Raw genomic sequence first — 23,737 nt, 5'->3', positions numbered from 1 at the left:
CCCACGTTTCTTGGGGCTGGCAGTAAGGACTCGAAACAGCCTATCTTCTGTTTAATGGTTGTGCTAAAGGATTGCATAAAAGGTATGAGGTCTCTGAAAGCAAGAGGTGCAAGCTGCAGACCTTCCTGATGTGTTTAAATCACACATAGCTGTTCTAGTGGAACCTAGTTGTGCTAGGCTGCACTTAACACAAAATGATGTGACACCTTTAATTGGGCTAGTAAGTGCAACTGATTGTAAATAATTATAGCAGGGCCCTCAGGGATGATCATTAGTAGCCACAGGCATGGAGACCCAACCGGCCACACTCATCACAGCGCCTAATTCTGCAGTTCGTAAGTATTACCAGGGATACATTTGCTTCAGCTGTTATCTTCAGCACTGGGGGCAAGGGGGAAGCTTCTAATTCCCCACACGTCTTTTAATACTACACTCTGTTAATGCATTGGCCATCTGATTACGCAATTAAAGCATCACTGAAAAAATTATTCCTCTAGTAAAAGAACTTCTCACAAACACATGACTGATAGATATGCTAGAAAAACTCCATGTCACATGTATGCTGCATGGTGACACACGGTTTTAAGTACTTGCTAATGCCAGGCCAGTGTTGAAATCCCCTTGCTAATTTTAGTTACGCAGGATATCCTACATTTTGGGCCTATTTTGTACATGTTTCAACTTTTTATTAATACATAACTTTTAGGAAAAAAAAACCCCAAAACTTTCTCATCCTAAGCTACCAAAGTTAAAATAAGTAAGATGTACCCTCATTTATACCGCTTGTTTTACTGGAGTAATTTATCTCTTAATATTCATAAAGTGACTCCATTAGCACATTTAAGAAGTGCTAGAAGATCTTTTAATCGTGGAGATAACTATTTATGATAGTTGTCTTTTGTTAATTAGTTTGTAAGCCTTACACACTCTGCTGAGGATGCCCAGAGAGAATTCTTACAAACACAGATCTACACATGCACAAGCTGGATTCTGCACATAGGCATACTACTACCACCTGAATGTAAATAAAATGCCCCAAATATTCAAGCTGCATTTAAAATGGAGTTGTTCTGGCAAGGAACATTCTTTAGCCCAATTCTGAGCAGCCGGAATCTGTTTATCAGGAGATTGCAACAGCCCAGTCCAGGCATTTAATTTACTTTTAAAACACCATTTGCCAAAGTACTGCTGTACCTTAGCACAGAATGGCCCTCAGAACAAAATACAACTTGCTGGAAGTGCCCCTCCTCTCCAAATAGGTCATGCTATATTGTTACCCCTAAAATTGCATTATTTGTGTTTTAGAAAATATTACAAAAAAAACTAAAAAATGAACAGAGCCCCGTTTGGGTTTATAACTAACTTGAATTTACTGTAAAACTTGATTGCAGTTGTGTGTATTGATCTACTCTTAATCTGACTTCCTAAACAAATAAGGTTTGCAGAGACAACTGCCAATTTCTTCCCTCTTTTCCTCCTCCCAAATACAGGACTGGACTCCTTTACCCTTTTACAAACTCAAAAACCAGCAAAGCTTTTAAATACAACTAGATCTCTGTAAATATACCGAAATCCAGGGCTAGAGAGAGGAAACTTAATCACAAGCCATTGTGCACAGAGAGGGAAAGGAGGGCAATTCCGCAGTGACATTTCTATTTGGCAGCAGTTGCTCAGCCAAACCAGCAAGTGTACAGCTCCTGAAGAGCAGCAGCCCATACTGTCACTTGCACACCAGGGTGCATGGAAATCTGGGGAAGGAAGGAAGGATTTGGGTAACGAAGGATAACTCCTGGGCAAACCAGGCTTCATCAGTTCTGCTACTTGTGTTTTGGTTTTCAGACCATTTTAGTCCTCAGTCCCACTTTCATTAGTACAAATAATCCAGTGAACACAGCAACAAAACGGCAGTCAGTCACCTGCTTCAGTGGATCAAATCCCTAGACATTTTATTGGGCAAAGGAAATTCATTATGGTATGTTTTTCAAATGAGTCTTATGAGCAGACCTTCAAAAAAGGCATTTTGGAGCTAACTCCTGCTGGCTTAAAGGGAAGCAGGATTTCAGCCGCTGTGCCAAGACCCTCCATTGTTCAGCTGTGAACACACAGCCTGCCTCCAGAGACCTAACCTTCAAATCCGTGTCCATGAAACTGAACATCTCACCCAAGTGCAACTGCCAGCACAGCAGCAAGAAGAGACAGACACTGCATCACACAGCATAGCAGATGTGAGCATGAACCTTCCGTTGCAGACACAAAGAATTGGTAGAACCAGCTACGTAGCTGAAACTAGTTTCATCCTAAGTGAACAAAGTGGTTAACGTACTCTTCCAACAAAGTGGAAGGCGAGCAACCCACTGTATTTTATTGCTCAAGCTAAAACCTCAAGTCATGAAAAAAAATCAGCCCAATGCATTCTCAGCTGAACCATAAGCAGTATCACTGCCAGCTCCGCATTAGTTTTCAAAGTCCTGGGGACTTTCTGAACTTAGATCAAGTTTTAGCATAGTTCAGCACAATACATAATGACCATCACCCTTTAACATTGCCATAGAACAAACTGTGGCAGAGGAGTGAAAATGCTCAACAGGACACATCAGCAGCCACAAAGAGGGACTCAGGAGTTGACGGTTCTCAAGTTGAGTTGTTCCATCAACCAGAGCTCTGCTTTGAAAGCAACTACCATAGAAGACAAGCTGAAAATTGGAAATCAGGCTGTAAAATCATGAGTCCTCAGGACTATTCAAGCATCATTACACTCTTCAGTTATGTTTTGATTCTGCCTATGAAGTGTCACTTCCAGCAGCACATCTCTGTCCTAAACTTGGGAGTCAGCAACTTCACAAACATTTCATGCCTTGTGTATTTAACAATCATCACAAACAAGAAAAGCTTGGACTTTAGAGTTCACAGCTCTGTGAAACCTCCACAGAAAATCATCATTGGTCTTGTTAGCAAGCATTTGGCTTGGGGTGCAGAATAGAAAAAAAAAAAAAACCAAAACTCACATGGTGCATGGAACATCACTAGCACAGATGAATGATCTTTTATAAACTTGTCGAAGTCCTCATCAGTCAGGTGATAAACTGCATTTTCTTCATCTGCCCAGGGAGTCTCTGGAGCCTGTGGCTGAGGTGCCTGTGGGCTACAAGACAGACACAGCTTAAAAGCAGCTCTTTGGTGCCAAGCAGTCATCTACAAGATGGACCGTGAAGAACCACTTTGTGCAGATGTCCGTATATGTATGACACATTAACCCTACTCAACAGCTTCTGTAATTGTACCCACCCAGAACTCATAAGCACTGAAACACTGACAAAACTGGAGGAGGAATAAAAAAAAATAAGAATATCCACAAGCAGCTCACGAGGACAGATCAGCAATGGAAGGGTTGGTTATTACATGCTTGGTTATTACATTACAGAAGTCAGACACATTTTCTGTTACTTTTACCCTCCTCAGCAGGATGCTCCCCTTCTCACAACATTCACACTTGGTAGGTCACAGGAGCCATTGCAAATGAAAGAAAAAAGCTGCAAGCAGAAACAGTCAATCTAACCAGTCACCTTGAATACTGACAGCATGATTTGGGCTGACAGGAAAAGGAGGTGCAGTGTTGGGACCATAAGCTACCTACACAGACCATTTCCCCAGGAACGTATGGGTTTACCCTGAACAACCCTGTGACCTGGAGAAGTACTGTTATGTCCTCACTCTGCAGTGGGCTTGCAGGCCTAATTCAGCAAAGCTACTCAACTGTATGCGTAAGCTAAAAGGCAAGTGACATGTTCTACCAACTTCACTATGACTGCACATGAGTTTAACCATCTCTGATAGATCAGAGCTAGAGAGACTGCTCAAAGACACAGCGGCAAATCTGGAAACTGAACCCAAGCTCCTCTGGATCAATCCAGTGCTCATCAGCCCACTAAACCACTTTCTTGGCTTTTATTAACATACATTAAAAATAGAATTTGGCAGATGAAAACTAAACTGTGCTAACTGACATTTATTAAAATAGTGTTCACATAAAGGACACCCAAACATATGAACATTTGGAGCCAGACTTTGAAGCTATTTTATCCTTGCCAGTCACAGTAACGAGTTCCAAATACCCCAAAAAATTTTCCAAATTCTTTGGCAATGTACAGGTCTGGATGTGACCCCATCTCTGGTGAAAGCAGATTTACTGTTTTTGATTAAAATGTATTATTGTGTTAGCTGCCTGGAACAAGGAATGGCAAATGGATGATAACTCGTTTATCCTGCCTTGCTCATTTCTAGGCTGAAAGCCTAGTTTGATAAAAAAGGCAATAGAAAGATACACAGATCCAGATAGCAAAATCTGTTGATGTAAGCAATGGGTATGATCCAAGAATATTAAGCAATCCATGCAAAACTGTGATGCACACCTCTCCTGCTGCTTATGTGATAAACGAACCAAGAAACAAACACCAAAGCAGAGATCAGGGCTACACTTGGCCAAGCAGCCAAGACAGAAAAAGAGGTAGGTCCCCATCCACAAGAGTTTACTCTCTAAAAGCTTAGTAGATAATCAGTTTGCTTGTTGCCAAGCCTGTAGGAGAGTAATAACCTGCAGGTATCCTGGCAGAGCAAAGGCTTTCCAGAAAACACCATGACACTTACTGAATTTGGAAGGGGAGGTGGGTTGAGTAGGCAGAGCATGATGAATATAGACACAGTGGCTACAAAGCAGTGGGAGAACACTCTTCAGCAGGACCTGGCATGGCCTATTTCAGTAAAGAATTAGTAGAGCAGGGCACAGGATGTTTATTTAAATGGTCCAATTTAAAATGCTGTGCATGCTAATAAGCCTACACAGGAGTTGGTAAGAAGCATCTCAAAGCCTGGAGGAAGCAACAAGCAAAATCTAAAATTCATTTACAACTGAGACAAGGCACACTCAATGCCTGAAGACCAAAAATAGGATGACAGAAGTCTGGAACAGTTATCAAGAGCTAATTCAATTAAAAACAGAGAACAAGTTCTTGACTTAACTGAATAGCTGGGGCTAAGGAAGGGCCCATGAGGAGTCCTTAAAAACAGCAAGACAAACTAAGCAGCTACTAAAAGCAGCAAGAAACTGTCTGGCTTGCCTGCCATCCAGGCTGATACAGCTATGGATCAGATATTATTTTTTTTAAATTGTGGTATGTACAAGATAGCATCTCTCATGTTAATAACACTGTGAGTTGGTGTAAGGCTGTATGATGGTTTCTCTCTATCTCCTCATGAAAATGTCTGAAACTCCGTAAGATAGTAGCTAGTGCCTATTAGAAAGATAAGAGAGGTTAAGTATCCTTAAGACTGATGCATTAGCACACTCCAGCATAAGAAAGAAGCACCTTCAATAAGTAGTACAAGAAAAGGTGTTGGAGCCCTCCAAACTAGCAGCTCTTGTTCCGAGAGGAAAAAAGATGGAAAACATCCTTTCAGTAATTTAAATAATTCTATCCTTTATTAAGTTATATCATGCCCTCCCCACAAATTCGCACAGATAATCACTTTCAGCACTTTACCAGTAACATTTAGAGGGGAAAAATAGAGAAGGGGGAGAGGGAAGAGAAACAATTGCTTTTCTTCAGTGTGTACCTAGTGTCCACAAAAAATAGGTCATTTCATATGGCTCAATGTCTGCTGGATTCTCTTATGAGAATCTGTGATGATAACACATGCATGCACAGTATAAAAAGGCACTGGCTTTCCTCAGCATAGGCTGCCATGTACATTCTGGCACTCCTGTGCCCCTGCTCCACAGAGCAGTATCTGGCACCAGGGTGACTTCCTGAAACTATTTCAATATTATTCTACTCTGAAATATAGCCTATACACTCTGCAGCTATCTAATTACGTTCTTTGGCATTCCTAAAGCCCTTGCCATACCATTTGACTACTTATACTGCAGATTCCTCAGAGTAATATAATGTTATGCACATAGCAGATTTACCCCATGTACGGTTTTAATTGCAGCATCAATTACTGGCAAAATTCAAGTATGAGTAATTTCTCAATGTGGTTTCCTTAAAAGTTGTACTTATTATACAGAACAGGGGCAAGAAGGCTACTGCTCAGATCATCTTTTGGGAAACTAATAAGCATGCACTAACACTAAGTGAGGACAAACAGCTGTCTTTAGCTCTGGACTGCTGAAATATCAGCCAAAACCCACAGTGACTTGTTAGCAGAGATTATCATTGGAAAGAGCTTGCAGCTGTTTTGCTTTGCCTCCAATAGCCATGTTCACTTGGTGTCACAGCACTGATATAAAGGCACTGCATATTACAGGGATTATCTGGACATTATGTGGGCAGACAGGGGAAAAAAACCACCCCAAACATCTAATGGTTCACATGTGGTATCCCAGAGATAACCACATCCTTGCAAAACTGAAAAGCATAATAAAACACAGCTGATGAAGTCATAACCTTGCTCCAATGGCTGATCATCTCCTCAGCATTGCTGGAGTTGCCATCTAGATCTTTTATATCTGAAGGCTTAATGGACTAAATAAGACTTAAAGACTATGGCTAAATTCCTCTTCTTTGATCCCCTAGGAAATACTCACCTGTAGTGTTTGTACCTTCTGATGCTAACAGGAAAGCTGCTGTTATTTCACTTGTGGGCTCCCAATCCTGAAGCACCTAGTCTACCACTGCTGAAGACCCTGGGATACCTCCAACCACAGGCATGTTCCCAGAGTAGCCCCACTGGTACAGTAAAACACATTTATTCTGAGCCAATTTATCTAAGCCATGTTATCACAATGGTTTGCAACTGTCTGTTCCTTCCCATGCAGTTGTTTCCTTCTATTAGCTTCATTTCAAGATTATTTCTGTGGCTGCAGCAAACAAGGGTGCATTACAAAGATGACATAATGCCCAAGAGCCAGGGCTAACTGCTGACTCTATTTCTCCATCACCACGCTATCTCTGCTCTCTCCAGCTGCTCTATCAGCTTCCCTGACAATGTGCAATTTGCACCAGCTGAAGAGCCACTATACACCCACTCACACAATTTTTCTGTCTCTCTCAACTGCTAGTCCCATAGGCTCATTCAGCCCCCCAAATATTTATGACTGCAGATAGCTTGCTTTGGGTAGAACAAGATGCTTTCAACACCACTTCATGCCGTAAAAGGAAAGACAGACATAAATTACTAGCAATACGGGCTGCCTTGATCTCTGGTTTGCCTCTGTAAGACACTTTAAAGGCCCCAGCTAAAGGCTGAAGAACCAGTGAGAACTGCACATGTGGTATATACCTTTTTAATAAGACAAAAAACGTCAAGACCTTTTGCAAGGTATTAAGTTCAGGCACCCAAGATCACTGGAAGTTTAAGCAGGCATTTTTAATGAAGCCGAGATCTGTGTATCTGCATTTACTTTGGTCCACAGTCTCCTCCTATTAGAGATGAAATGCAATTGTGAAATGCAAGGCATGCAAGCTAAAAACCAAACATTAGGCAATCTCTCTCTGCACTAGTTTAGCCAATCTCAGCAGGGTAGTTTTGTTTGTTCTTCCAAGAAGAGGGAATGAGGGAGAGATGGCTCCTCCTAAACCATTACATTCTGTAAATAACAAAGAGTGTATAAAAGGTGGAGTGCATGAAGTTCAATGCCTTACTTTTTCAGCCACTCTGCTATATCTGCCGCAGTAGCACCATAGTTCTCAAAGTGGAACAGGAACTTTCCTTTCCTGTTAAAGCAACAAAACAAGTTTTAGTCCTTGCCCTGGAAGATAAGAACATGCAATTATAGTTGAGTGTATGATTTCTAAAATAGTAGCAAAACGTAACTGACTCAAAATAGCAGATTGTAGGATATCCCCGGACATTGTATTCTTCCTTTATCCTTTCAAATTCAGCAGAGTAAACATTCATCCCCGCAAGAACCTGAAAAAATAAAGCGTAATCATATTGATTCTTACAATACAGCAGGAACATTATAACTTTTTTTTAGAGTTAAGTAAAAACAACTGGACAGGTTCCTACTTCATTCATATTACTCTAAAGAAAGGGGATCTCTGGTAAAAGGCAGTGAAGTTTTTCTGATTTTATACAAGGGGGAACAGAGCAATATTTCAGTCTAGTCCACAGAAAGCCCACCCCAATCAGCTTGTCACCTCCTCCTTGTTCTGCAAGCACCTCTGTTTCTTTTTATTCACCCACTAACAGAAATACCTAAAGGAAATTCTCTCAATGACACTACTTGTGCTATTCTTTGTGTATTTGGATTTTAAGCTACAGTACAAGCCTAACGAGATTTTTTTTTCTTCTACAAGTACATGGCTTAGTTTGCATCCAAACATTAGCTAGGACACAAAAAGTTCCACCCTCATCTCTCTAGTTTCCACTCCAGCAATGAATTTACAATCTCAGCCAATGTCGAGAAGCTCTAACGAGCCACGCACTGGCATTATCCCAGTTCAAAAATGGACTTACTGAATGGCATGGGGAAATCAGCATTATTTGGATGGAAAAGTAGTATGTACCCTATTTCCATAAACTCAGGAAATACCACATGGCATTTATATGCTTTAAATATGTTAACTTACCAGACAGGGTATAACGAGACTTAAGAACTAACCCTGTCCTACAGATATCAGAGGGGCGCAGAAGCATAGCAACTTTTCAGACGAGCAAGTGAAACAAAAGGCCTCTCCTCCACTTTCCTTACTTCTGTCCCAACCCCTTCCTCTACCTCAAAAGCCCTTCACCCCAAGCTTCAGGCTCAGGGCTCCTGAAAACGATCCTGTGCCCTGTCCAGCTGTCTTCTAAAAACTTCTGATCTGAAAATCTGAAGACAGTACTGATTCTGAGTTTCTGTGGGTGTAGGATTCACACAGAGGTTATTCTGCTGTCAAACCTGCAGCCAGTGAATTGCTGAGATACCACTTCATGATTAACTTAGTTTATAGCATTGACAGCTTAAATCATTTTAGCAGCAGGGTCTTAATCCAAACCCCTCCTCCTTCCTCCTCCCGAACCAGGATTTTCTCCTTCCAGCTGAAATACCACATCACAATTTAATACCAGTTTCCTGACTGCAGCAAACTGCACAGACCAACCAAATGTGCTCAGAGCCAGCATGAAATAAATCTTAAAGCAGAAAATCCTCATTTGAAGGTCAACCTTTTCTAAGAATGTGCTAGAAATTCACAAAAAGATACTTTGTTTTCTCTCCCCTATCCTGAGAAAGGATAAAGGAAAGTTAACTGAAAAGAGTACAGAAATAGGTTTTACACTGTCTAGTCAAGTCTCTTTGAATTTTCCTTGTAGTTCCAACAACCAGATTGACTTAATTCATATGAGATTATCTAGACTCAATTCTCCCCTTCCCTTATCCCCCATATCACCACTTAAGGACAGGTAAATGCAATAGGATCAAGACACAGTGGTTGCTTTATAAAGCAAGAACCAGGTTCATCAACTAATTCCCTCATAAACACCAGTCTACCAGATTTCACACCTGCCATGAACTTTCAGGGGATTTCCTAGGTCTTAAATGAATGTTCTCAGCCATTCCAGGTACTCTGCTACAATGTCACTGTGTCCACCCAGCCTGCAGTGATTGATACAAGTCAGTAACTTGGATTCATTATGTTGTTTGTATATCGCAGGAAGCATAGTAAGCAAAAAAGCCTGTTACAATGGGATTACTTTTTAATGACAGAAGTGACAGCTTTAGCTGGCCTATAATCACAGAATTATGTAACATCAGGCTGTCAGGGACCATCAAAATATACCTACTACCCACAGCCAGGATCCACACTCCATACCTAAGCTGCTCCTGCCAGATGTTCAGCTAATTTGCTTTCACCAAACAACTAAACAACCCTGACTTCAATTTAAGTCCATTACCTCATGTAATAGCCACAAGAATCAGTTTATTCCTCTCACCTCTGCAGTGACATTTGACATCTTTCAATCCCTCCCACCAAGCTACCTATAACCTAAACGAACTTTGAACATTTCCCAGCTGGCCATGTCTTCTGGGCTTCTGGCCATTCCTATTCTACTGTCACCTCTCCCTTCCTTCACAGTTTTGCTTGACTGGATTGCTCCCAAATTGGTACCGCACACCACTACTTGAAGCCTTCCTAAAGCCAAGTTTAATGAAGAGAATTTTTTTGTCCTTTATTTGATATCTGAAATAAGCATAGGAATTTTATGCTTCTGAAGTCTCATGTTTTTATTAAAAAAAAAAAGAAAAAAAACCACCATGAGACAAGCACCAAAGGAGGAAAGCGCTTAAGTAAAGGCTCAAGCCAGTCTTTACTGAGTAAAGCATTCTGGCACACTCATGAAGTCCACGGGCATTAAGGAGATGCTAAAGTGCTTTGCTGACCACCAGTTAGCTCCTCCCTGCACTGAGGCCATGGTGCATCAGTGACAGTCACTCACCAGAGCCCATCCCACCCACAAACCACAGGAATCTCTCGTATCAAGGATAAAAGAAGCCATCCTCTTACAATGTAGAGCTTCTTTTTCCTTCTGCACTGGGCGTAATGGAACTGCAAGATCTAAAGCAAACATACCATTGAAAATGCCACACTGCCTCCCTCTCCCTAATAGAGCCAGGACAAGAAGCAACCAGTCCCAAGAGAACACAGCAACCAGTGACAGGTACAGTTCACCTTTTCATTTTTAGGACCTATGAACCAGCCAATACTGTACTTAATTTTCCTGCTATATAATAGCAATAATCGCTTTTAAGCCTGGCACATCCTGATAGCTAATGACAGGTCAGATTAAAAGGTCAAACCTTCAGCTCATCCAAACCAATCATAAACTTTCCAGCAAAGTCTGATCTAGAGGTCACCATCGCGCTAAGGTACCCCATGGATAATTTATGACAAGTACAGTTAACTTTAGAAATGACAAACTGTGTACATATCCCACTCAGGAAACTAATGAGGCCAACTTTAGATGAACAGACTGATTTTTGTGAAAGACACGGGTGGCAGTGGCATAACTGGGCTTTCCTCTGAACTGATCTTGCACTAAAACCACTCCACTACAAAAAGCACCCCTTACCTGAGCAGCATCAAGCACAGTTGCTGCCAGTCTCAGAGCTGTGCCACAGACCTGGCACTCAGCTGTGCAGGATTAGCTCAGATCTACAGAAACCACTTCCAAGTGAGGAAGGAACTAGAATAGATCCAGAGTCTAAATTCTGTAGTAAATCAAGCTGCACACGGACCAGGAAGGGATAATTGCAGGAGAACGCAGTGCTCTGCAGCATGCCTCCTCTCTGGCGCTACCTCTGCAGGTGATCCTTTACGCTCCCAATTCCGGCCCACTCCACACCCCGCAGTGTGCCCACACGGGGGGCAGGAGTGCCTTCCCAAGGACAGCAGCACGCTCGCCGCCAAGGGGAGATGGCATTAGAGTGCTGCCTGGCTAGATGAAAACACTCTTGAAAATATCTTCAAGGGTTGTACCACTTCCTAAATAGATCTCAACAACTCCCACTCGTTTCAGCCCTAAGCAAACAAGGATTTAGAGAAAACTCTTCTGAAAAACAACTAGCTGGGAGAGCGTGAGGGAGTCTGACAGCACTCGGTGCTTATGAGCGGCAACGGCCAGAGCTGCCCTAGCAAGGAACCACAGTGCTTCATCTTTTCCTCGTCCCATACTGCCTCTCCTGAGGAAACCTGTAAGCTCAACAGTGAATGACCCAACACTCAGAGTCAGACCAAATCCAGCTGAAGCCATGAAACAGTCTCATTTCTTTGTCACTCATGTATTATTGGTATAATACAAATTATACGTTAAGCACATTATAAAATCTTCACTAGAGAAATGCCTTTGACTTGCTTAGAGAGATCAATAAGCCATATTAGTACAAACAGGTAACTAAATTATTGTGACTGCTGTTGATGGATTTTATTGCAGTCAGAACTGACTTTCATTTCAATGCGGTATGAATGCTAACTTTGTTGGCAGAGCTATAGTAAAACTGCACGACTTTATTAATGCTTACGCTTAGTGGCTAGGAGGACAATCAGTAGCTAATGTAGGGAAATCCCCCTCCCATGACAATGTGATTCTCCACTAAAAAATTGGATTAATGATTACTATAAGGGCATCCACCCTTGACCCTGCTATGAAACGTCAGGCCAAAAAGCTGATTCAAACCCATTACGGCAAACATTTTTTATCTTTGCCAAAATGAACTCAAAAGGACTACAAACTCACAAATGAGAGTCTAAACACAAACCCTTTCTTTCATGGCAAGAACTACACTTTATCTAAAGGGAAAGCAAGTTAACACCTCATTCTCTAAAGTTTTAATAAAAACCAAGGGACAATCCTGAAGGGATGTGGAGCAAAGTCATTCATTTCTGTTTTGTTTCCACTTGCTTAAAAATTCCCCACTTCAATAAATATCTGCGGTTTTAAATACTCAAAGAAGCGTCAAAAGGATTTTTAAAATTTCATATAAATCTTATCTTCTCACTTACATATTTACCCTTCAGTTCTGTGGCTGCCTGCTGATAAGATGGCATCATTCTCTTACAAACACCACACCCTGATAAAAAAGAAATTGTGTAAGTAATATGCCAACAACTCTATTCAGCCAGTCCTACAGGATTTATGTTCCAAAGCACATGAAACAACATGGTTTTAAATTTAAAACAAAATAAAACAAAATTCATCTGTTTCACTAAGTAATTATTATTTTCTAAGAATGTTACTTCTTGTTACATGTAGCTGTTTTTCCATGTTTTTCATGTTATTAATTTTCATACTTATTTCTCAACCCAGTTTTGGAAAGAGTAACACCATTTTACATTCCTCAGGCTCTGAGCTGAGCCCAGAGGGGAACATAAGGTGAAATTCACACAAAGTCAATGGAAGATGTCATGCTTGTGAACTCAAACCAAAGAGCTTTGTGCATTTCTGGTCTTTAAGAGATGGGGAGAGGTACTTCAGATTCACCCCAGCTTAACAAGTCTTTGAAATTAATTTGAGAAGCATTGCATAAACACATTAAGCAGACATCAAAAGTTGAAACAGTGCTCTGTTAATTGAGAAGTCGTAACTGGGAAGAAGCAACACCCTCTGTAAGATACAGTAACTTTATGCACTGAGGAAAAGACAAAAGGCAAGTGAGGAAGACCACTAACGTATAGTTGGAGAGTTCTAAGAGCTGTTTGGCGATGCTCTGACTGTAAGCAGATTAGCAGTAAATCACCTTATAAGCAGCAGGTTTTACCCCTGCCAAGTAAAATGTGTGCATGCACAGGGGAAGAGGCAGGAGTGCAGGCAGCATAAAAGAAAGGAAGCTCTGCCCAAACACTCCAGACACTTAATTGTGGAAACTGTTGGATCCATCACGGGACTGTAGTCAACACTTCTGTTCTGGTGAAGAGATGATAGTTTTGAAAGTATCTTCCAGAAAGGAGGAACAGATTCTGCAGCCATTGGTTTAGGATCACATCAGCATGCCTTGGAGGAACATCCTTTAATCAAAGGACAGAGAGCTCTTGTTTCTGTGGTCTTTCCACCTTTGATCTCTGTGCTGAAATTGCCAGTGAGGTTGTTAAATTAGTGCTGGTCAAAATGACTATTTCTTGGTGGGCACAGACCACTCATTTGAGGCCCACTGAGGTCTTGCAGCTTCAACCAAACCACTGGGCAGACATTAAAAGATACGAGTTGTTAACACCGTCTTCTGGGTCCTCTGTTTCTTCTCTCTTCAGAAGCCTCAGGCCCTAAACTCCCCCAGCTACCAATTTCCCTCTCTTCCGCTCTTCAACCTTTTGCTGCTCCCTGGACTCCCTTCTGGAGCACAGGCACATGCCAGCCTCCTCCACCCAGCCATCACCCCTACCATCCTTCCATTCCCAGCTCTGCTGCTGCCTCAAAAAGCTCTGCTCCCAAACCCACTTCAGTACCCCTCCTGCCCACACATTTCTGGGTTATGCTGTTCAGGACACTGTCAAGCCCCATATATCCCTACACAAGCATAAAAGTTATTTTTTTCTTCTTGTGTTTCTTCTTCTATTTTGTCTCAAAAGTGGAAGGCTTAAACAAACACATTACTTTTTCCACTAGTTAACACTTCCATTTTTAAAGCCCTGTTTTCAATGATGTTGTAAACAGCTGCTTTTTGCTGCCAGATCCAGACCATTTCCTACAGGAGTCTTCTTTTGACAGTGTTAACTAGAAATAAATCTGAATGCCTCTAAGTATACCTAATTTTTCATATTTAGTGCTGTCTGACTTTATAATATAGGTCCAAAAGTACAGTGAATGGTCTCCAAATGGCAGGTAATATCTTCTAAAGGAAAGCATGTCTTTGCTCAGAGTCGTTTTACCCAGACCAAGTACTCCTGAAATACTGAAGAAACTACATTTAAGTCTGCAGTAGCTTTCATCTCCTCCTGCACTGCTATGTAATGAAAGAGCCCATTTCCTATGAATCTGCACAATGAATCTAAAGCCTGTGCCTCCAACAAAGCAGAGAAATAATGCAGCTGTCTTCCCCACAGCTTCCCAGACAAAGCCTCTCACTTCCTCTCATGCTAAAGACCTCCTCAAGTCACCTCTTAAAAGTAAAGCAAAACTTCTTTTAGCGACCAGCCTTGATTTGCTGCTCCCAGTTATGAAAGGTAACACCTGTATGTAACCTGTAACTTCAGCTGCCCAAAGCCAGTATTTTAATGCAACTATATCCTGTCTCCAGTAACAGGAGTAAGAAAAGAAAAACTGGATAAGAACCAAGTTAGAAGGCCTTGTGTATTAAATAAAAGATGAGGGAGTTATGAACTGCAAAGTCAGAGGGGAGAAAAAAAACACCTTACAAGTAGGCTTCCTTCACAGCAGTTTAGAAAGCAGCAGAAGTATTACAGCACTGAAGACTAGCAGGTGTTTTGCCACTTCAAAGGAGAGAAACTGGAAGGAGGAGGGTTTCTGGGGGAATGGTTCAAAGAGAACGAAGGGTTAGATAAGGCACATTCCAGGGAGAGACTCAGTTGTGGAAAACAATTATTCGAGATGCAGGTAAACTGTGAAAGCACTCTGCAGCTGAACTCTCCCCAAAGGGGCTATTTACAGGCAGAGGCAGGCGTATCGTCTCCCGCTGATGCTAATGCAGCAGCAGCTACTGGGAAGGACCACGTGTCATGCCAGGCCACGCAGGACCATCCTGGCTGCAGAGTTGGAAGGCACAGAACTGCAACTAATTACAGGAAAAAAACATTCTCTTAGTGGTGCATCAAACTAAGTCTTGGACAATTCTGGTTATCTTGGCAGTACTCAGATGAGACTAAAAAGGTAGAATGGCATTTCAGGCAGTAATTACAAGAGAAAATACACTAAGAAACACCAGATAATGCTGCCATGGGGCACAGTTTTAAAGAGAATCAGCCAACAAATTGCTAGTGGTGCCTAACATCAATTTCCCTATTAGGGCAGTGCTGGGAGCCTTTTCTAGCTTAGGTCACACATTCATTCCCTTCACATGGCTCCCCTGCTTTCCATCTGAGCAACAACTCCAGTGCAACACCATCTTTTTTTGAAGAGCTGGAAAGCCTCTCACATACCAGTCACTAGGAAACACAAAAAAGCAGTTATAAATCTGCAAAATTAAGGAATAAGTGGCCAATGCAATGACAAGGTAGCAGCAATACAAGGCCAAGGTCACAAAACTAATTCAGTGACTCCAGTATGCTCTTTTCTTTCCTTCCTGCTGCCATTGTGAAATCCCACTTGTATTCAAGTTCCTCCTGCCTGTGTGGGTAGGAACACAGTGGAGTAGGAAAGATATTCCTGCTCCTGACCACTGCACTGTTCCCTCTGCCTGCAGTTAGGAAGAACAAATAAGTTGTTGGGTTTTAACTCCATGGTCTCCTCTGGAGATGTTTTGCTTGCATGGAACCAGCCTGTCTCATCTATGGCCCAAACTGCAAAAGTAGAAAGCGTGAGCAACACCCATTTGCAAGTAAGAGCTCCATACATGCCAGAGGGCTAGGCACTCTCAAGCAGATGTATTAACACTTATGCACTCAGCATACAGTGTTTCTGCCTTGTACAACACAAATCTAGAAAGGTCAACAGGTAAAGAAATTACAGAAAGCAGCTGCTTAAAAGAACGTTAAGCGAGAGGCATCATCACAAGAAGAGGCAAGACTAGGATAAAAGTGATGGGCAACTAGGGAAAACTGAGGACAAACAGGTAGAACAACACAAGGAGTTGAATGATAAAGATAGGCCAAGATGGCATTAGTGAAGGACAGGTGAAGCTTCTAGTCAGACCTGGACATCTCTCAGTGGAGAAGGGAGATGGAGGTGACAGGACATGCTGTTACTTACAGGGGGCATAGAACATCATCAGAAGAGGTCTGTCTTCCTTCTTCAGAAGCCTTCTCAATTCCTAGAGAATGAACCACAGAAAATAAAAACAAGCCTGTACACATGAATGCCTCATTATTTGTGTTACTACTTCAAAAAAAATTAATATATGTATCCGTAGAATATAGGCTCATTTATTTGAGGGAAGAGGGGTCACCTTTTCTAACAGACAAGACTACTTTCTTCTCCTTGTTCAATTTTAATTTGAAATAAGATGGCAAAATTTATTATAGATCTGAATATATGCTAAATATCCTAGACCAGTATCTTCACTGTTGAGATGTGGAAGTTGCATGGTTTGGTTCATTCTCACTGCAGAATCTCTGACTGGAAACTTTTTCTTCCCCGACTCATCCAAAAAGCCATACTCTAAAAAGTCAGACTCAATAATAAACAAAACAAGTTCAGTTTATACACTATGAAACCTTGCTGAAGGTATTAGAAGCCATGAAAAAAGATTTTTCAGTATCAGCATGATAGAGAAACCAGATGAAGTTTTCAAATTGAATGCAACCCTTGGAAGGCTTGTAATAGACTACAGAGGGCGAACATTAAAAATTAATCTTCCTACAAAAACTGAATGTCAAAATAACTGTTTCTAATATTAAAAATGAAAGCTAGAAAATTGAAAAGGCCCTTTATGAAATACCAGCTAGAGTCTAATCAATTAAAGTTTTAAAAATATACAGACTAAGAAACTAATACAAAAGACCAAGCTGATTATATTAGAAAGAATATAATGGGTAGCTCTATAGCGGCACTGGTTTTTTTAAGGTAGTCTCATCATATTTGCTGCTTTCCCACTTAAAAATAAGAGGACAGTTACTGTACAAGGTTAAATCCCTGAAGATATGGATCCTGTTCCTTCCTGCTCCAGACAACTTCGGGTATATGAAGGAACCCAACGTTTAACAACCACCTGCAGTTGCAAGAGCAGCATTTTACCTCCTACTGGCACCCTGCAGTGACTGCATCTTGCAAGCCGCTACACCCGAGACAAACAGGTCTCTTCTGCCACACAATCCACAATGCTTTGATACCCGCCATGTAGCTGCAGACTAATATCATGACCACACATAGGGGAGAGGAAGGTGAGAAGCAGGACACTTTATAGTTACCACAATCCACATACTCTATCAAGTCACCTAAAACAGTTTGGGTGCGTTACACTTTCCTTCCTAAAAAAGGAAATAATGGTGCTTCATTAAGAGTTAACACAAACATAGACATTCCCTTCATCCCATGTATTTATAAAACATATACAACATCTATCCAGCTAATGTACCTTTTCACTATCAACATGCACAACATCTTTGGCTTCGGGATCCTCCTCCCACAGTGGAGCGCCTTCTGGATCCTTGAGAAAGGCCACCATAGACTGTAACAAACAGGGGAAAAAGTTTTTAAAGCAAAACGAATGGAAACCATGAGACATTAAATCTCAAACTCATGCTGTCATGCAAACCCCATCCAATTAGCACGTTTGCTTTTCTGCGCATATATGCATCTGCTCTGATGCAGATGAACACAAATCTATTGCAGAACCAAGTCACATGTGTGTGCATTCCTTCCTCACAACTGATATCCCATTTCCACTATAAAACTGAGGAAAACAGCGTGGAAGTAGACCGATACACAAACAGTAGCTTCAAGAATCCTTCAAAGAGCTCTTTCAATGGTACTAGATACATAACGCTTCCATACCTACTTCCTGGCTTAGCAGGAAAGATTTCTCTTTATGTTGAGGTCAGGTTCCCATGCCCTTCACCATATCTGAGTAGCCTTTGAATCCAACAGGACTAGTTGGAGGGCCCACTGACACTCGCTGTGAGCAAAAGCAGTGAACGCCACACTTCAAAGATCAAACTGCTGCTTTGGTCAAAGGAAGAATAACCCACCAATAGTTTCCTCTATGACCCATCTACCTAGAAACTGTACTGAATGGGTATTAAGTAGGAGAGTAAGAAGTAAACATGACAAGAGAAGTGGGAAATACAAGAACCTAGGATTCTGCAGCTTACATATTCAACAAGCTAAGTACACATGCACACATACTTTATGACTGGTTTACCTGACCGACACACAATGAACAATCTGTTTCGGTAAACCAGATACCCTCTTTATCATAAGGAAATACTCTCTGATGGTTCTGATTTCAGCTTCTGCCTGACAGAAACTCCAGCCCTCCAAAGGCAATGAAATGCTCTCCATGGATTCCAGCAGAGTCACACTGCCCCTCATTCCAGCTGTACATGGAAGCACAGGCTTGATCACTGTTATCCTCAGACATTTGTGCTCTTGAAAACATACTACTTGGTATTCTGCATTCATTCACCACACAGACTGATCCCATTTCTCCCTCTGTGTCATTGTTTGTAGCTAGGTGTCCACTCCAAGGCAGGATCTCTGCCACACCAGTAACATACCAAGGTCCACGAGGAGCTTCCTTCTATGTAACAGTGAGTAGATGCTGCTGCCACAGCACTAAGTGAACTTCCTTGGAGCTGGAGCATAGAAAAGCTTCACTGAGGCCTTTTTCAGCCCATGGCATATTTTGCCAAACCAGCTCGTGAGTGAAGAGCAGAGCTGAATATATACTATCACACACCAAGAATATCTCTCTAAAAGCCTAGGTTTGTACTCCACCTTCTCAAGATCAGGTTAGCAGCACACCTAGTGACACATGCTGCTGAATGTCTCAGAGATGCTTTTGCCAGCTCTCTGCCTTTGGTGGGGCCGCTCTAGTAAAACATTCCAAAAACTTATCAACAGATAGTAGAGTTCAGCTCATTTTCTTGCATCTCAGTTGGTACTGCAAGGCTCGGGAGGATTCAGAGCTTACAGCAGGATCCATTTATTGCATTTGTATTTCTGTCTACTTGCACAGCTAATATTGAAAAGATTTGTCTTATCACAAGAGGCAGCATATATTAGTAACTAGACAGCAAGCAAAGCACTTAATGTACACAGTAAGAAGACCTAAGGGGTGAGGTAGTAATGTAGGGACCACAAACACTTCAAGGAGAAGAAATTTGTTTTAATATGGCATTAGCAGAGAAAGGAGCTAGCTAGAGAAAAAAAAAAAAAGTAATTTATAATGGACTTACAGTTGCAAAAGCTCTAAAACTAGAGGCATTAACATCCCAAATGATGCTCTAAGAAGATCTGATAATACATGGGGAAAGGAGAGAACAGGACAAAGCAGCAGAGATGTTCTACATTTAGGAAAGCTACATCAAGCTCACTCTCAGTCTGCACAGACCTCAACTATACACTGGAGAGGAGGAGAGAGGGGTCCACATTTTAAACAGCTAATGAGTGCAATTGACTCTGCTAGTTTCAAGAATTCCTGCATGCCAAGTTCAGTCATGTAGAAACAGATATGGTTAGAGGATGGTGCATTAAAGAGATTTAATTCATCCAGCCTCTTCCTCTCAGCCAAGACTGAAAAAATTAGATGTGTAATGTCTTCTGGCAGGAGCAGGCAGCATGTTGCCTTGCGCTCATTACTCCATGCAGTGAAGAGAATGTCTTGTGTGTCTTTAAATAGGAAAGACACCCCCGCCTGCCCCAGCCCCAAACAAATCACCTCCTTCTAATCATAGAAAAGCAGCGGTCCCCAGGCTGCTGGGTTAGACACCTGAGCAAGATCCAGGCCACAGCAATCCCCCACAGAATCAGCTATGCTCCTGTCCTGCCATGACATGGTCAGGACCCACTTTGACCCCATGGCACTGAGCCATGATGGACTGTAGCCCACTGCCCGAACCCCTGTGACAGCTTTGAACTTTAACCAGCAATTCAGTAGAGCACAGGGCATGGCTTCATCCAGCCTATGTTGCTAAAAGCAAGCAAGTTTTAACAGCATAATAGCTGGCTATCATGTATGGACCTAGGTTTTAACCTGAAAAATACATACACACACAAACACATCCCTGTACTTTTCACTCCTTTCAAGTATAATGCAGTAGGGATGCTAATAAAAAGGCCTCCCTTGATTTCACACACATACACCTTGTAAGAGCAAACTTGAAAAGGATTCAGTTTAAAGCACAACCAATTTACTGGGTTAGTCTAATCCGTTTGCTAGTACTGAGCAGATTTGTACTTTAATGAGTTTTCTCCATTTTAGAAGGCAAGTAAAACTCTGCCTGTACTTTATCCTCCAGAAGAGGTTTCATCATGTAATAAACAAAGTCTGGATACTAGCCTTAAGGCACTATTGAGGATTAGGACATGGTGTGGCTAAAGCAACATATGAACAGACCTATCAGTTAAGGTCAAAGATTGATCTATGCTTAAGTCTCCAACAGCAGCTGACTACAGATACTTGGGGGGGAGGGGGTGGGGAACTATACTAGTACCATTCTTAAATAGCATACACTGGTATATGCTCTCAATTGCTGGCAAAAAGTAATTCAGTTTATGAACTCTGCACCAGCTGTTGTATTTGGACCTCTGTGCTTGCTAACTGCCAATCGATCTATCCTTTATGACTACCTAAAACTGTTTTTAAGACTCCTAAATTCTTGGCTTTCACAACACATAGCTATAAGTTCCACAAGTTTGGGGTTTTTTTTCAAACACTGTATAGTCATTTGTTTCAAACTGGCTGTCCCAAAACACCACTGCACCAAAACTGGGGGGGGGGCGGGGGGGAAGGTAATCATTTCCTTTTTCAAGCTACTCACAGTTATACATGTATCTACCAATCTCTTCCAGTTGTCCCTTTTTCCAAGCCCAAGAATCTTCACGTACATATTCAGGCCACCTGCACCATCTGATCATCCTTCTGCAATACTTTTACACCTTTCACTTGATGGGGCAACCAGAATAATTTACAAAACACAAGATGAAAGAACCCAATGGACTCAAATGGTGGTATAACACTTCCTATTCCCTTCTCTGCTCCTTTCCTAATCATTTGACTTTTATTTCCAAACCAACCGCTGCCCTGACTGGTAATCCAAACCCCATTACAACAGTATGCATTACTCCAGCACAGTTGGAGCGGTGTTCTTTCCTTCCCTCTCACGTTCATTACCCTACAAGTTCCTACTTTCATATTGACAAACCACTTGGTATTGTGAGAACCTAAGCCCTTCTGCAAAGACTAGGAAATACTTTTTGAAAACTACTCCTAACAGTTTTGCACCACTGAGATTTGTTATCTTGCAGTCTATCTCTCTTTACCAAATAGCCCAAACAGCTTAGATCCTAGCACAGGTCTCAGCAGCAGGAGGTTCTGACTGCTAACTAACTTCCCCTCACTGTGAACACTGGAATATGCTTTATTCCTCATTTTTCTAACAGTAAACCCACAAGGGCATCTCTGCTAATTACATAAGGATTTAGTTACTTTAAGATATTAAAAGCTTTTCTTAAAAACCCAAGTACACTATCAGCTGGATCAGCCACATCTATTAAATTGCCGATTACTTCCAAAGAATCCTTTTACAATTCTTCAAAACTGTGTCCATCATTCTCCAAAATGTCATACATATATTAATATATGTCTACTGGATGCCTGGAAAGAAGATCCAAGTTTTATTACCACTAGCTTGCTGAATCATGTGAAACAAATCCTTTAATCTCCCTGTTCTTCAGTGTGTCCACCTGTCCGTAAAATAACTATGATACCCTACATAATTGTGTTGCTCTGCTGCTCGCTGTTCGTAATGTACTAGGAGACTCCTGACAAACACAGCTGAGAGAGAAACAAGGGTCACCACCTCAACACAAGAAAACAGGGAGAAGTGGTACAGAGGGAGAAATACAGAAATTATTCAGGCAGCTGTGAGCAGCAGAACAAGTAAACACTCAGCTGAGTTATTTAACCACTGCCCAGCTCTGATACAGTGTCCAACCTGTAAATCATTAGCAGCTGGTTTCACAGGGCAGTTAAATGAAGAAAGACTGGAGCTCTTAGAGTGAGTGAGCTTCAAAATCCATCTTCCAGTCATGCTGGAATCCCACATCCCTGTCCACAGGATGCTGCTTCCTTCTCTCCAGCTGGCAGGGCAAAGGGGAAGGGGAAAATGCTCATAACAAAACAGCCACTGAAGGAATAAACGGTATGGTTCCTCTTGTGCTATGATTGCCTCTCAGCCCAACGCCCCCTGGGGCTCTGCAGATGCTTTCCGATCTGATCCGTAAGGCAGAGTCACAGCACTGATTCCTGGTTGCAGCACTTTATGGAGGGCAGGAAAGACACACGCATTGTTCAAATCACCCAAACATAACAAGTCTCCCTTGACCCATCACCCACCAAGAGGGAAAAAAATTCACCAGGTACATTTCTTCACTAAGTACAGAAGGAGTTTCAGGAACCTGCTGATTAGGCTGGGTATCTAATATTGTCCTTCCTAGCGCCAGGCAAGATTTCTGCTGCAGAAGATGGGAAGATACGTGGTCCTACTCGTCCCACCTCAGAAAAATCCTGCATGCAACCCTAAAAGCAGGCTGAATGGATGACCCAAGGCAGGGTGCGCTTCCAAGACAGTCCCCTCATCAGTCCTCCACAACTCTGGCTGTAAAAGGAAGGTCTGGAGCAAGTGCGCTTCGGAACAGCCACTCTGACAGACTTGGGTTCATGTAGCATCTCACACAGGCTTTCCTCCACCCCAGGCAAAACCCCTGAACGAGCCAGAAAAGGGAAGAAAATGTAACAACGTCAGCCTGGGGTGGTATCATCAAGCCTCCACAAGACGGGTGATGGTGCAAAGCCCTGGTATGCTGGAGGAGAAATGGGAACTGGGCGTCAGAGCTGGACAGAAGTCATTTTTGGAAACCAAGTCATTGCAGGGCTGCAGCCTCACGTAAGAATACTCTCAGCGCTTCACCAGAGCTTTGCAGAGGAAGGCTGCACACTTTTGGTCTGCTTGTAGTGTTTTTAGTCCACCATTTCCACCATCATTACGATCTACATATTCAGTTCATGTTTCATGTCTTTTTCCTTCTATTGCACTCACAGAATGTTGCTTTCTGTTGCCCTGTGTCAATGTTTGCAGGAGAAGGAAGGTCATTTAATCCCTGCTGTACTCAGGGCACATCCATAGGAACTGTGGTTCCATAACCCAGTAATAGATAAGGCCACTCAGCTCTCTTTACAGTTTGTAAATACACAATCTAAAAACCTCAGAGAACTTATCAAAATGCCATATCAACTAATACTTTTAGTTATACCACCATTAACAGCACCTTGTAATTAAACAAATAAAATCCTTGTTTGTTACCAGCCTGCAAGTTAATTCACAATTTACATTACAGTTCAATATGGGTTAAATCTTTTTAATAATAAACAATTTTCCTGGATCTGTGACTTGGCAGACACACACACACACACGCAAAAACCTTTAGG

At 41.9% G+C, this 23,737-nt stretch overlaps 1 protein-coding gene across 1 annotated transcript in view; it reads right to left on the bottom strand.

Annotated features, from left to right (window-relative positions):
* Positions 1-23,737, bottom strand: part of PDIA5 (protein disulfide isomerase family A member 5) — a 102,119-nt gene that overhangs the window by 48,468 nt on the left and 29,914 nt on the right. The window contains exons 6-11 of the mRNA XM_056349235.1: positions 17,663-17,755; positions 16,339-16,399; positions 12,483-12,550; positions 7,817-7,908; positions 7,641-7,712; positions 3,006-3,142 (exon numbers count right to left, since the gene is read on the bottom strand). Coding sequence (XP_056205210.1) covers positions 3,006-3,142; positions 7,641-7,712; positions 7,817-7,908; positions 12,483-12,550; positions 16,339-16,399; positions 17,663-17,755 — 523 coding nt within the window. The remainder of the gene's footprint in view (positions 1-3,005; positions 3,143-7,640; positions 7,713-7,816; positions 7,909-12,482; positions 12,551-16,338; positions 16,400-17,662; positions 17,756-23,737) is intronic.

Source organism: Falco biarmicus, chromosome 8, assembly GCF_023638135.1.
Source record: "Falco biarmicus isolate bFalBia1 chromosome 8, bFalBia1.pri, whole genome shotgun sequence".
NCBI lineage: Eukaryota > Metazoa > Chordata > Aves > Falconiformes > Falconidae > Falco > Falco biarmicus.
The sequence above is the reverse complement of the archived record's forward strand: the minus strand, read 5'-3'. Positions and strand labels throughout refer to the sequence as shown.